At 34.1% G+C, this 13,610-nt stretch overlaps 1 protein-coding gene across 2 annotated transcripts in view; it reads right to left on the reverse strand.

Annotated features, from left to right (window-relative positions):
- The window catches only part of Kap-alpha1 (karyopherin alpha1), a 28,309-nt gene extending 15,017 nt beyond the window's left edge, over window positions 1-13,292 (reverse strand). For both annotated transcript variants that reach the window (XM_089632353.1, XM_089632352.1), the window contains exons 1-5: window positions 13,133-13,292; window positions 11,821-11,994; window positions 3,929-4,144; window positions 1,423-1,643; window positions 1,040-1,152 (exon numbers count right to left, since the gene is read on the reverse strand). In XM_089632353.1, the coding sequence (XP_089488479.1) occupies window positions 1,040-1,152; window positions 1,423-1,643; window positions 3,929-4,144; window positions 11,821-11,994 (724 nt within the window). In that variant the 5' untranslated portion in view covers window positions 13,133-13,292. The remainder of the gene's footprint in view (window positions 1-1,039; window positions 1,153-1,422; window positions 1,644-3,928; window positions 4,145-11,820; window positions 11,995-13,132) is intronic.
- Between the last annotated feature and the right edge of the window lie 318 nt (window positions 13,293-13,610).

Here is a 13,610-nt window from a genome sequence, read left to right on the forward strand (position 1 = left end):
CGACGTTTCGGACAGCGTTGCAGTGTCCATCATCAGGGCAGATCCGGTAGATCCGAAGATGAAAACAAACAACAAAAATGCTTTTGGCCGTGAGAATCTAAAAACTTACCTAACCAATTTAAAGCAGTGTCTGATCTCTTACCAACAGTTTTTATTGTGCAAATCAACCATACAATTGCAGGGCCCTAGAGTGGAGGATGGACCGTCTGCAGTTAGTACACTTTGATGTATGTCATTCAAACTTGCCTTGAAATAAACAAACTTTCTCTGACCCTTTGAGTGATGCGAAACAACCGCATAATCCAACGGTACGGGTTTTAGTGGAACTTCATTTACATATGAGACATCCGCAAGGACCACATAATGCAACAGCCACGGGTTAAGAAAATTGAAAAGAGAGTGTTAGAACTTGGACTAAGTGTGTAGTAATAACATTGCCTGAAATGGTCTTAGCCGTGTTTGATGACCAGATCTGAATAGCCAAGCATTTCCCCGCCTTCATCATCCCCATCTCCTTCCCCTTTCCACTAGCCGTACGACATAGCCCAATGGAGATGCCACAGTACCACTGACTCCAGACAGTTACTAATAGTGAGTAAACATATAGGAGAAACCAGAATTGACTATATACATGGTGTCCGGAAACTCGTAGTACAAGCCGGAAACTGGAGAATGTATACCACACGGGGAACCCAAATAAACATAAAGTTTTTTGATTTGAGCATTTTTATAAAAAAAAAAAAAAAAAAATATATTTTTCGGCTATTTCAGGGTTCAAATTTTTTCGTCATTATTTGTTTTACTTTTAAATTTTTAAATAGTTTTAATTAGTTGGGTACTTTGATCTTCAGTAATAATTTATAAGAATTTGATCAAAAAAAAAATCAACTTCTGACTCGATTTACTCGAAAACGAAAACTCAAATCAAAAAAAATTATACTACAAAATCGACTCCAAATGTGATGTAGATTCACCAGTTTCCCGCTTGTACTACGAGTTTCCGGACACCATGTATACATATTACGTAATGGTCACTAACCTGGAGACACTTTCTCAAAATCTGGTGGAGGGTTTTTACCCCTGCAGAGGTTTGACAAGGCCCACACGGCGTTCCTGGTCATCGAGAGTCTGGAGGATGATTTATCCAGCAACCTACAAATTATATACATACTAAATTAAGCAGTTGTTAGGACATATTTAAAGAAACATCTCTCTTATTGTATTTAAAAATGATTTTATCATTTTAGCTATCTATTTGTGCAATGTTTGAAATTTCATAATATAATACAGCCACTGGAGACATAACCACATAAAAATAAGTTTTTAAGTCGAAAAAATAATCATTATCATTGACAGGCCTGGGGGGTTCGAAAGGTCTCATGTAAATTGTTGACTTCAATCAAATGGAGGGGTATCACTCACTGCAGCAACGGAGGAAGTATCCCCGCATTCAGCACGTGATCCCGGCAGAAGGGGGAGTCCCCGGCGATGTTGCCGAGGGCCCACACGGCCTGCTCGCACACATCCTCGTGCGTGGAGCCCAGCAGCGCCACAAACACGCCAACAGCCCCCGCCTCCATCACCATGCGGGTCTGCGCTGACGTTCCCGAGGCTATGTTGGTCAGAGCCCAGGCGGCTTCAAACTAGAAACATTTCTTATTTTAGATAGCAAGCCGGGGTGGACGAACTTCATTGAAAATAACAAATCCTCCATCATAGGATGAGAAGGTTTGAGGACTGGAGAAGAACAGTCAGGTTATGGAATGTTACATTTTATGACAATCGTACATCTAGACATAAAGAGTGATGATTATAATATTTTATTTCATTAATTAGACTGAATATAAATAAAAAGCAATATCCATACGTGTGTGTGCCGTACAAACTGAAAAACTACCATTTTGATTTCGCTGAAAACTTCAAAGTGTGTTCTTACCAGTATTTAGAGAGTTTTTTAATAGTAGCAATGTGGTATATAGTAATGAATGGTAGAAAAAGTTAGGGACGCCTGAGGAATATTTTATCATTACCATTATCTCTGCACTGGGTATCTATTCCAGAGTCTCTACCACGAATTACTCGCTATGCGCCATCTACAAACGAAAATCTCTATGACTTTTGTCATAAGTTCTATATTATTTATACATTCTTGAGTGTCGCACGGTTGAAGAGATGACTGTGTTGGCAACCCTGTGAATATTGTCTATGTTTCTGATGTGTTTGAGGTTTCTATGGAGTTAATTTGAAATGTCAAAAACAAACCGTTGCCGCTTCGTTCTGTCAACGTTTTTATTTGCTACCGCACTTTTCTGAGATGAATGGCGGTGGTGGATACATATCGAAATGCCAGAAAAATGGTTAAAACAACTTTGCAGAACTAAACGAATCCGATACCAACTTCGAAAAGCGCGCGGGAAACTATCTTTTTTTTTTGTATAAGGCAATTCACCAGGATGCAATGAGATTTTGACAGTTTTGCCGATCTCTACTGCTTCGACCCACTCGTTGTTTAAGTCGAATGAATTTTGACGTATGGCGTGTAGTATGTACTTTCGGTGAGACTCAAGAATAACAAACTCTACCAGTGTATGTACTTTCGGCGGAAATTGCGAGCGATCGAGACTGGGGAATAGATACCCTGGAATGAGATATGGAGTCAAATTAAAGTCTATATAATGTATTTTTTTAACAGTAACAAAAATAGGCATATGTGATGAACGAAGAAAGAGGTGTAAGGGAATGCATTACGTGGAAGTGAATGATAGAAGAAGTCCAGGGGCTCTATTCCTGAATCGAGGGCGCTCGTAATCGCCGTCGAAAGTACGTACGTTGGTCGTCGTTGCTATTCCCGAAATTGGTCGAAGGTACATACTTTGACGCCAAACGTCAAAAGTCATTCCACACAACATCTACTGGGTACAACCAGTAGAAACAGGGCAGCGAGTGGTAGGTTGTTGGCGTTTCTATGGAATTGGCTGTCAAAATCTAGTCTAGCTGTCAATTTTTGTTTTACCGCGCGGATTCCGCAAATGTAAAAGTGGGTGAAAATTTCCCACTTACTAAGTCTTTATCGGAGCTTACAAGCTTAATTAAGAGTTGCTTTTGGCAATTTGTAATATGTCCCGCAGCCATTTCTGTTTTGAATAACGAATAACTGTTGTCTGTTTGACAGTCACACCATAGAAATCCCAAAAACATCAGGAACATGGACAATATTCACGGGGGTGCCAATATAATCATCTCTTCTACCAACTTCGACCGTTCGACGCTCAAGAATACGTAAAATTGAAACATTCGAAAAAGTTAGTCGCGACGACTAGTAGTTTTTCACTCGAAGACGGCGCATACGAAAACGATTGATCGTTTAACTCCAGAATCGCAGGCCAGGACGCACGATGAAAATACAGCACGATCGAGTGAAACAAATACTTAAAAAGTAAACTTTTTCAATTCTTTACAATAATATTATTTCCACACCAAAAATGCAATGCAGATTCAGGTACATACTCTAGCATTCACAACCTCTAAACTTTACTCTAAATGTTTAAATGTTGATTGATAAATGTACATATCACTAATTTAGAAGGTTAAAATATCGATCGCTAAAATGCCTTAACTTATACGTGGTAAGTTTTAAAGCGAAGTCTAGACAAAATAAATTTGTATTTGAGTACTCCGTTAGTGCCAATGTTCATATAGCTCCCATTAATATGTTTGTTAAATTAAAATGAGAAATGGGATGGAGGAAGGGATTTGTTAGTGCGGCTCTTGAAGCGACCCAGATTAAGTGAGGGAAAGAAACAAATGTCACGTGCTTTTCCATTGACACGAGAATGAGGCTGAGAAACTACCCATTCTGGCTCAGCAGTTGTGGACTGTAAAATGATTAATATAACACTTAAATATTGGAAGTCACACTATAACCAACCTGTAAGGTGCAATTAGAATTGTTCTGTAGTAGCTCAACGAACCGCGGGACGATTCCCGTTTTGATGACCTCATCGATGGGAGGGTGCGGCTCCCGGCTGAGGAGTTTGCGGAATTTTTGTGTGGCTGTGACCTGGTCCTCGACACTCTCGCTGTATAGGGCGTCCACCATGGCTTGGGTGATACCACCAGAGGCAGCGGCGCCATTCATATCATCCTGGAAACACAGACATTACATGTTAAGTTAATAAAACTATAGATTCTTTCATTTTGTTATGTTATAAACTTTAACATGATTTAACCTTGGGCAATTTTTGGAGATATTCTTCACAGACAAAAAACAAACATTTCGAGTCTTTATAGGTGGTATATATCCCACGGTCTCATAAAAGTTATGCTATCTCATATAGTATTATGGTGAGAAATATGAATTAAACAGTGTTAGAAAGAGAGAATACCGCACTTTAAGTTTGTGCTAACGCTCCTGAAAATTTAAAAATAATTCTGCGAAACAACATTTAGCATTTAAAATATATGTCAAGTTTGGCAAATCTAAATAAATAAAAAATTTAATGTTCGTTTGTACAAAATCTTAAATCTCCGAAAGTTCTTCACCAATTGATTTGAAATTTTGACACAACTTTGCCTTCGAATAAGCGTGTTTTTTTATAAACCTATATTATATAGATGTAACCCGTGACAGGTAAAACATGCTTTTTTGGAAAACACTGCCATCTGTTGGACATAAAAGCAAACACGCGCTATTGTTTCTCTATTTGCAGACAAACTGAGCCACAGCAACGCGTGGCGAGGTACAGATAGTTTTTAAATAAAATAAAAAATTTCTAAAAGAAAAAAGTTAAGTGACAATAATTTTTGTAATACCTTTGTCTATTTAAAGACGTTTTTTTTAGTTTCATGTAAAATAGTAATTACAGTTTACAAAATAAAAACCAACGGTTAGGCACTTAAAAAGCTTATCTTCATTCGAGTTCTAAATTTTTATATTTTTAATTGCATTTGTCAATTTGTAATATTAAAATCTGAAAGTCTTTCATCTGCTTTCAAGGACAGTATTTCATTTTGTAATTAAAACATTCAGAAACAGCTAATTTATCCACAATCAAATGTTTTGTGAAATTTTTTTCTGCGGAATTTGTATTCTGACAATTCTTCTAAGAGCAGTACATTGCAAAATGTCAGAGGCTTTAGGGGTTAAGAGACGTATCACGGGAAAACCATAGAATTTGAGACATATGATCCATAAAATATAAGTCAACAGAAACTATCCTATACTAATCTAGTTCCTCACTAATTTACTGTGACCTGATAATTAAAATAAATCTAAACTTTACGGTTGTTGTATGGTATACAATAGATGTTTCTAATTTATTAACAAAAATAACGTAATTCACGGCAACCAATACGGATTTATGTAAAATAGAAGTACCCAAGATGCAATTGCCAAATTATCGAACATAGTTCAGGATACATTAGAAAAATCTTTGAAATGCCTCGGAATCTTCATAGATCTTAAAAAGCTTTCGATAATATTTCTCATATTAAACTTATAAAAAAATTTAACTGTGTTGGGATAAACGATAGAGCTCTAAAATGGATAAAAAGTTATTTATTTGAACTATACCAAGTAGTCAAGACAAACTACTCACTTAGTCTACCACTAACAAGTAATTTCGGCATACCGCAAGGCACAGTCCTAGGCCCCCTACTATTTATAATTTATACCAAGGATATTTTCAAACTACCAATTAACGCAAACATAATATCATATGCCGACGACAAAGCTATCATAGTAAATGGGATCGACTGGAATGTAGTAAACCAACAAGCAAATAATAGCATGAACACCTTAAAACAATGGTTTGAAAAAAATCTTCTCTCATTGAACACTAACAAAATATACTACATACATTTCTCAATTAATAAACTAAGAACACTCCCTAACACTAAAATAATTATTCACAATACCAAATGTAATAAAAACACATGTCTCCAAGGCAGTTCAATATTGAACTCAATATCAGAAATTAAATATCTCGGAGTAATAATGGAACAACATATGAAGTGAAAGAGCCATATATCTGTGAATTGGTTAAGCGTATCAGAAAGTGTGTATATATATTCATAAAATTAAGACATATTTTAAAACTCAGTAACCTAAAAAGAGTAAGGACGGGTTGTTTCGGAGTATTTGAACAATTCATCAAATTTCAACGTTGATTTTCAAGTTCTGTGAAAGATTTTTTCAAGTTCTGTTTTTATTTCAGTTTTGTCAAGCAACTAGCCTATAACGATATAATAACAGAACTTGAATTGGACTTTCACAGATCCCAGAAATGAATGTTGAAATTTGATGAATTGTTCAAATACTCCGAAACAACCCGTCCTTAGTTAGTTAACCTACTCACTATTCCAGTCATTAATTCAATATGGAATTATTGGATGGGGGGGTCATACAACAATATTCTAACCCCAATCAAAGTGGTACAGAAGCTAATCATCAAAGTAAATCTAAAGAAACCCTCCACATATCCAACAGAAACGCTATTCTATGATACTAGGGCCATTGCTTTTTGCTATATATACCGCTGACATGATGCAATCTATTGAACACTGTGGCTCGCACATGTATGCTGATGACACACAACTATATTTATCGTTTGACGTAAGTAAAATTCATGTGGCAGTGGATATGGTAAATGGTGACCTACGTAGAGTTTGTAGTTGGGCAAAGGAGCATGCGTTACTTCTCAATCCTCAAAAAACTGTTGCTTTATTAATGGGAACTAAGCAAAAAATATCATGCGTAAGAAATGGAGGACATGTTGTAAAAATACATGAAACCACCGTTCCCTTTGTTGATGCTGCGCGCAACCTTGGAATAATGGTGGACGGTAGATTGAGGTATGAGGAACATGTTAAAAACAGGTCACAGTGGTGCTACTCGAGGCTTCGTCTATTGTACAATATAAGAGATAACATATCAGTGAAACTACGCAAGATTATTACTGATAGTCTTGTTCTCTCAATATTGGACTATGGAGACTCAGTTTACGGTCCATCTTTATTGAAAAAAACCCAAAAACAAGTACAACGAGTCCAAAATGCATGTGTCCGATATTGCTATAATGTCCCGAGACGCGAGCATATCTCGCCTTACCTGTATCGGCATCGAATACTGAATATGTCGAACAGAAGGAAGTTACATCAAATGTGTCAACTGTTCAACTTGATGAATTCAAAGGTTCCTTCCTATCTGTTTGACAGACTGCAGTGGTCCCGTGACTCACATGCACATAGTACACGCCAAAGAGACCATTTACTTGTTCTCCCCAAACATAAAACTGCTGTTTTTGAGGGTAGTTTTAGCTACTCATCGTCAAAACTTTGGAATAAAATACCACTGCCTATTCGAACAACAACATCGTTGCAGTGCTTTAAGAAGCTCTGCAGCGAATGGTTGCTGACAGCACAGTCAACCGCACAACATCATAATTGATCGAATTTAAAATGAAAGGGACACCTACTTGTGATTATTTTTTATTTTATTTTATCTGTGTATTTTATGTAAATTTAATCCTGAATTTATATTTTATTTTATTTTAAAGAAATTTGTATTTTTTTTATATTTGATTTATTGAATTAGTTTGAATTTTTTTTTATAAATTTAATTTAGATTAAATTTGAAAATATTATTATTAAGTTCTGCAAGTGTTTTAGTTTTTTATTATTGTGACAGCTGTTTCGGCTTACAAGGCCATTTTCAAGGCACAGTTTGAAAATGGCCTTGTAAGCCACTTTAAGCCACTTTAAGCCACCTTAAGCCTTGTAAAACACTTGCAGAACTTAATAATAATATTTTCAAATTTAATCTAAATTAAATTTATAAAAAAAAATTAAATGGAGTTCTACGAATTAAACACAAAAACAATAAATAAATTAATAGTTTGAATTTTGATGTTTTATTTAAATTATTAATTAAAAATTAAATTAAATTATTATTAATTGAAAAATTGAATTATTATTATTAATTAAAATGTTTTATTTAAATTAAACGATTTATAACACATTATATTAAAGGCACTGCTGAAAACCAGCTACATTCCCGGAGAAATCCGGAATGTACAGCTGAGCAGTTGCCCTTTTGGCAATATGTATGTATTCTAAATGTATGTATACTAACTATATGCAAACATGTAAAAATTATTGTCAAATAAACTTTTTTATTATTATTAATTTAACTTCCGATTTAGTTGTCCGGGTTAAATCTTCCCCAAAGGAAAAACTTAACCCTTCCACTCACTTTTCCACAAATCGTCACCTTAAAGCAATAGTGGGATATCTTCGAAAAATACACTTTTGAGATAAGTATGCAGTTCGATGTAAAATTTTGAGCTCTACATGATGCATTACTGGAATATTTTGTAAAAAAAAAATTGCCAGTGTTACAAGTAAAATCTCAGTATTGAAATGTTCGGTCACTCAGAGCAACACTGAGATATTGATGTTGTCCCACTGTTGCTTTCAAAAGGTCGTTTAAAATACTGAAATAAATTTATTGTCTCACTGTAGCTCTATAGTTTTCAACAAGTTGGGTGATCTTGGAAGAGAAACATAAATAAACTGAAGGTGAATACTGGTCAGGAGTATGTAGCAAAGTCAGGAAAAATACGCAGAGCAAAACAAATTAAGCCTGTACTGTGTACTAATTGTAAATACAAATGTTCTGAATCTGTTTTGGAAGTTGATCGATTAAAATATTTTAATATTTATGATTCCATGAATGCTAGCTAATAGTGGTTATTATTTTGAGAGAGATGGACATAACATACGTATGTGTAAGATTTTTTTATGGCAACCTTAGATATAAGCAATAATACCATAAGCACTGCATTAAAAAAGAAAACAGACAGCTTCCTGCAAAAGGATGATTTAGTTGATGGTGTTATGAATCACATCAACAGCTTTAGTAGAGTGGAATCGCACTATTATCGTGCAAGATCATCTCGGATCTCCAAATATCCAAAAGATGTACAATTTGTACAAATAGAAGTGTGTCTCGGTAGGTCTATCTCTATGTTACACACTCTACATACAATTCAATACCAAATTCAATATATATTTTTTTTAACCAAAAAAGAACCTTTGTGGATTTTGTGTATAATACAACTATAGTACTGCAAATGAGATATTAGAAAAAATAATAATATTCTGAACACATTCAGAATGTAAAGCTATCTCGACAAGAAAAAGATAAAAACATTACCAAGACCACTGATGATACTGTAGTTGCCATTTATGACTTTCAAGCTGTTATGCCGTTGCCAAATGGCAATATATCTATTTTTTTATAAGAGCAAGTTAAACGTTATAACTTCTGTATTTACAATACCAAACACGACAGGGCCATTGTTACATGCGGCATGAGGGTGTAGCTAAAAGATGCGCAATTGAAATATCTACCTGCGTGTACACATTTTTAAAAGACCTTTGCCAAGGGAAACGGGAAGTGATCTTTTATTCTGATAACCGTGTGGCACAGAATAAAAACAATTTTATTTATTTTCTATGTACATGCATGCACTATGAACACTTGATATTCAAATCATTACCCATATATACCTAATTGTTGGGCACTCAGAGAACAAAGGAGACTCCATTAATTATTGCATCGACAGAGAAAAGGTCAGGATTTTAAAACAAGGCCTAATATTTATTCCAACGGAGTTAGCGATGATCATAAAGTGTTCCAAGAAGAATGAACCTCGTTATAAGTTAACAGAAATGGAAACAACGGACTTCATTGACTGGAAGAAGGTATGTGAGAATACTGGAAAAAATTTCTCAATAAACATGGACAAAAATAAATGTATTTGGAATAAAGTTAAGATTTTACAGATCACTAAAGACGAATCGTTAGTTATCAAATACAAAAGCACCTACACCGAGGATCCATTTAATCAGAGCATTAATGTGAGAGAGCGACTAAAGAATGTTCGGAATGAGAATAGTATAATTCTAGGACCAGCTTATACACTATACAGTTCCACCTACAATTCCACCGAATAAAAATCGTGATTTCTTATTTGTTTGCCAAAGTGGTGCTATACCAAAAAAACCTCATAATTTGTTTTGAATTAATTAATACTGCTAATACAGACTGCGATGTACAAGAAGAAAATAACGATGAAGGTTCATTGTAGGTTTCCAGGGAATCAACACATATTTGTTTTATTTTTTTGTTCTTAAAGTTTTCTGTAAAAAAAATTACATACCTTTATTCTAAAGGTTTTCTGTTATTTTTGATACATACCTACTTTTTATTCTTGGTTTTCTGTTAATTTTGTTACATACTTTTATCCTTAAGGTTTTTCTGTTATTTTTGTTACATACATTACATAACGCTTCTCATAAATAAATTTATAAGCACAAATATATATTTTTTCATTTTTATTCCACCTTACTATCGTCAATTGTCGTATTGACAAACTATAGGAGTAGGTGGGTGTGTACTGTTGAAAATGTATTTATGATTATAAACATCATGGAAAAACATGCAGAAATAAGAATTATTAATTATTTTAAGCAATTATTAATTATTTAAAGCAATTACTAGCCTGAAACAGTCGTACACATTGAAAAAATCTCCCGAGGAACAATTATTAATTCATTTATCCATCTAAACTCGTAATATTATTACTATGCTACACTGAGATAATTTGAGATGATTACCAAACACTCCACGCAACAGTGAGATATTTCCAGATTTACGTATACTTTGTCAAAATTAGTATGAAAAAATTAATTATTTTTCTATTATTACAATTTTGTGTTGATTTTAAATAATTTACCTCTCTTATACTATATCATTAATCTGCAAGATTAGTTAATTCGATGCTGCTAGAGCTCACGCAAACCTAAAAGTCCTATTATCTCAGAACAGCATTTTTCAAGATATCCCACTATTGCTTTAAGGTGACGAAATGATCATCTAGTCAATCAACATTATGTAAGTGCATTATATAAGCAAAATAAATACAAAACAATACAAGAACAACACGTCAACTCACCAGAGATCAAATGGGAAAATAATTCACCGACTCCAGATATTTTCATATCAGAGGGTTCGGCTCGGTAGAACTTCTAACGGGGCCTATAAATCCTACTGATCCCTCAACATAAATATTTAAAAAGTCTTTTGTTATCCTACATGTATTCAAAATGACCGACTTTTGCATCTTTATATATAATTTTTTTGAAAGATCTAATACGCCTATATTTTTAATTAGAGAGCTAGGTATAATGCCAGTAGCCGAAATAACGAATGGATATTATTATTATTATTATTCGCAGATTTCAGGGTGCCTCGAGTAGAGGATATCTTCAAACTGAAGTTATACTTGTCAGGAATAATTAACTAAATAATTGCTTGTTTTTCCCTTTCTTTATATTTATTATTAGTCTATATTCATCTCTACTTTAATTAGATGTTTCTAATTACTCTCTTAATTGCATGTAACAGAATCCTATATATGTAACAGAATCCTATATATTTACACCTACACATATAGATGATCCAGAAGTTTCAATTGTTCCCATTATATATACCTATTGCATAATGTTATTCTATTTTCCTTATAATTAGTGTAACTTGCTCACCAAGCACAATAACCAGTTTCTTCTTTGGTGAGATTGCGATTATAGTATATCATCAATGTATTTTTTATGCGTGACAGATTCGCGCATATTTACAAAACAAACAAAAAAACTAATTGCTTTAAAACAATTACGGAGACTAAAAAAAGTTTCAAACAATAATACTTACATACAATTAGATTTTTAGTAACTACCAGCTGTAAAGATAATAATTACCTGAAAAGACAGATCAGTCACATTGGCGGGGGGAAGAGTCACATTCCGTCTTTTGAAGAGTTGCTGTTCCCGTCTCTGTTTCCTCAGCTGTATTCCTTCTTCTTCCCTTCTTCTCCGGAGCTCATCAGGAGTGAGTCCTGTGCTTTTATACTGGTTTTTATGGCTGCCAGACATCTGGAAATTTAATTTTTAAATATTATTTACTTATTACATTTCATATAAATACTATTTCTGGTGACAATTTCTTCCAACCAAACTATATTTATTGTTATTGTGGGAATAAAACTGTTTTGCGTTAAAAGTTTCACTAATAGAACCAAGCTTCCACATTTTCTTTTGTAGACTTTCAATGCTCAAAATGGGAAAGGCTGCCATTAAGGCAGTTTGATGCCTTGTTGGATATAAATTTATCGAAAGGGCATAGAGTAAGAAGACTAGCTAAGAAAAAAAAAATATTATGTGGTTGGACAGAAATCCAGAAATAATGCGGGGATATTAAAATCATAATATATAGAGATGAACAATCGAATGTTTGATATATTACGAGTTTTATTTCTGTTTTTTGGCAGGTACATTATTTCTGGGACTTCGGCTAGCTAGCTTTTAAGAGCCCACGTCAAATTTATGAATCACTCAGAAATTAATATTCTTTATAGATTCCCTGGCATAAAAATACCCAGAAACAATATGGTGACTTCTACATTAGATAGGTCACAATTTTATCTCTAGAGCAACTGACAAGTATTCAAAGGTACTTTTTGGTACCTAAATTAAATTACCAAAAACTGACAGGCCACCCAACACGTTGTGACAGTTGGTGGCATTCAATTACAATTTGTTGGAAAATAAAGATCTTGCTACACGACGGGCTCCGGCATAAAATAGCCAGTAAATAAATCCCTTGTATATCTATTTTTTCAAAGCCAATTGGTATTTACATTTCTGATCAAGATGAACTGCAATTTTTAAGAAAAAACTAACCGAAAGATTCATATTAGAAAATGTTATTTAACCAATGAATTATAATTTTGAAATTCGATAGACAGCTCTAGCTCAGAAGGGAGCGGGCAAAATGCATCCAAAATATGGCCAAAACGCGACATTTTTTGGCAAAACATGTCGGGTGAATACAAACTCTACTGGTAAAAACGAAACCGATTTAGAATTTTCACATTTCACTAGTAAGAATAAAACACATTAAAAACCTCTTCAAATAAACAAATATGCATCTCAAATGATCATTTTGAGTAAACTCACCTTATGGCCTTGCATGAATTGACAATGTGACAAATAACCAAATGAAAGAACTTACCTTGGATGGGGTGTCTTCTTATGATATATTAACTGTGTGTTTATATAAATCGCCCTTCAACTACGCAAGGAAGCTCGTAGTATCGAAATGGTGACGAATTTATAATAAATCCAAATAAAACGACTGAAAAGAACCCTCCTCCATTAGAACAGTTTGTTTCATAGACTAGACACAAAAATAAATGTAATAGACACCAAATGCGAACATAGACAATATTAGAGTTAGTACCCGTAAAAAAGATTATAGGGGTAATGTAATTATGAAAAAGTAATCGGAATTCGTTGAGGAAATGTGAAAAAGATTTTTTCCATCCGTCAATTCCATAAAATTGCATAAAAATGTAACTTTTCTGTTAAAGTTCAATTTTTATAACACCACTGTGTAGCACAGGCATGCCCAACCTACGGCCCAATGAAATTTTTTTGCGGCTCTAAATGAAGTTTTCAGCTTTCTGTGATTTGGATTTTGGTTTCAATAC

Source organism: Hesperophylax consimilis, chromosome 6, assembly GCF_061612785.1.
Source record: "Hesperophylax consimilis isolate HC1 chromosome 6, BYU_Hcon_1.0, whole genome shotgun sequence".
Lineage (NCBI taxonomy): Eukaryota > Metazoa > Arthropoda > Insecta > Trichoptera > Limnephilidae > Hesperophylax > Hesperophylax consimilis.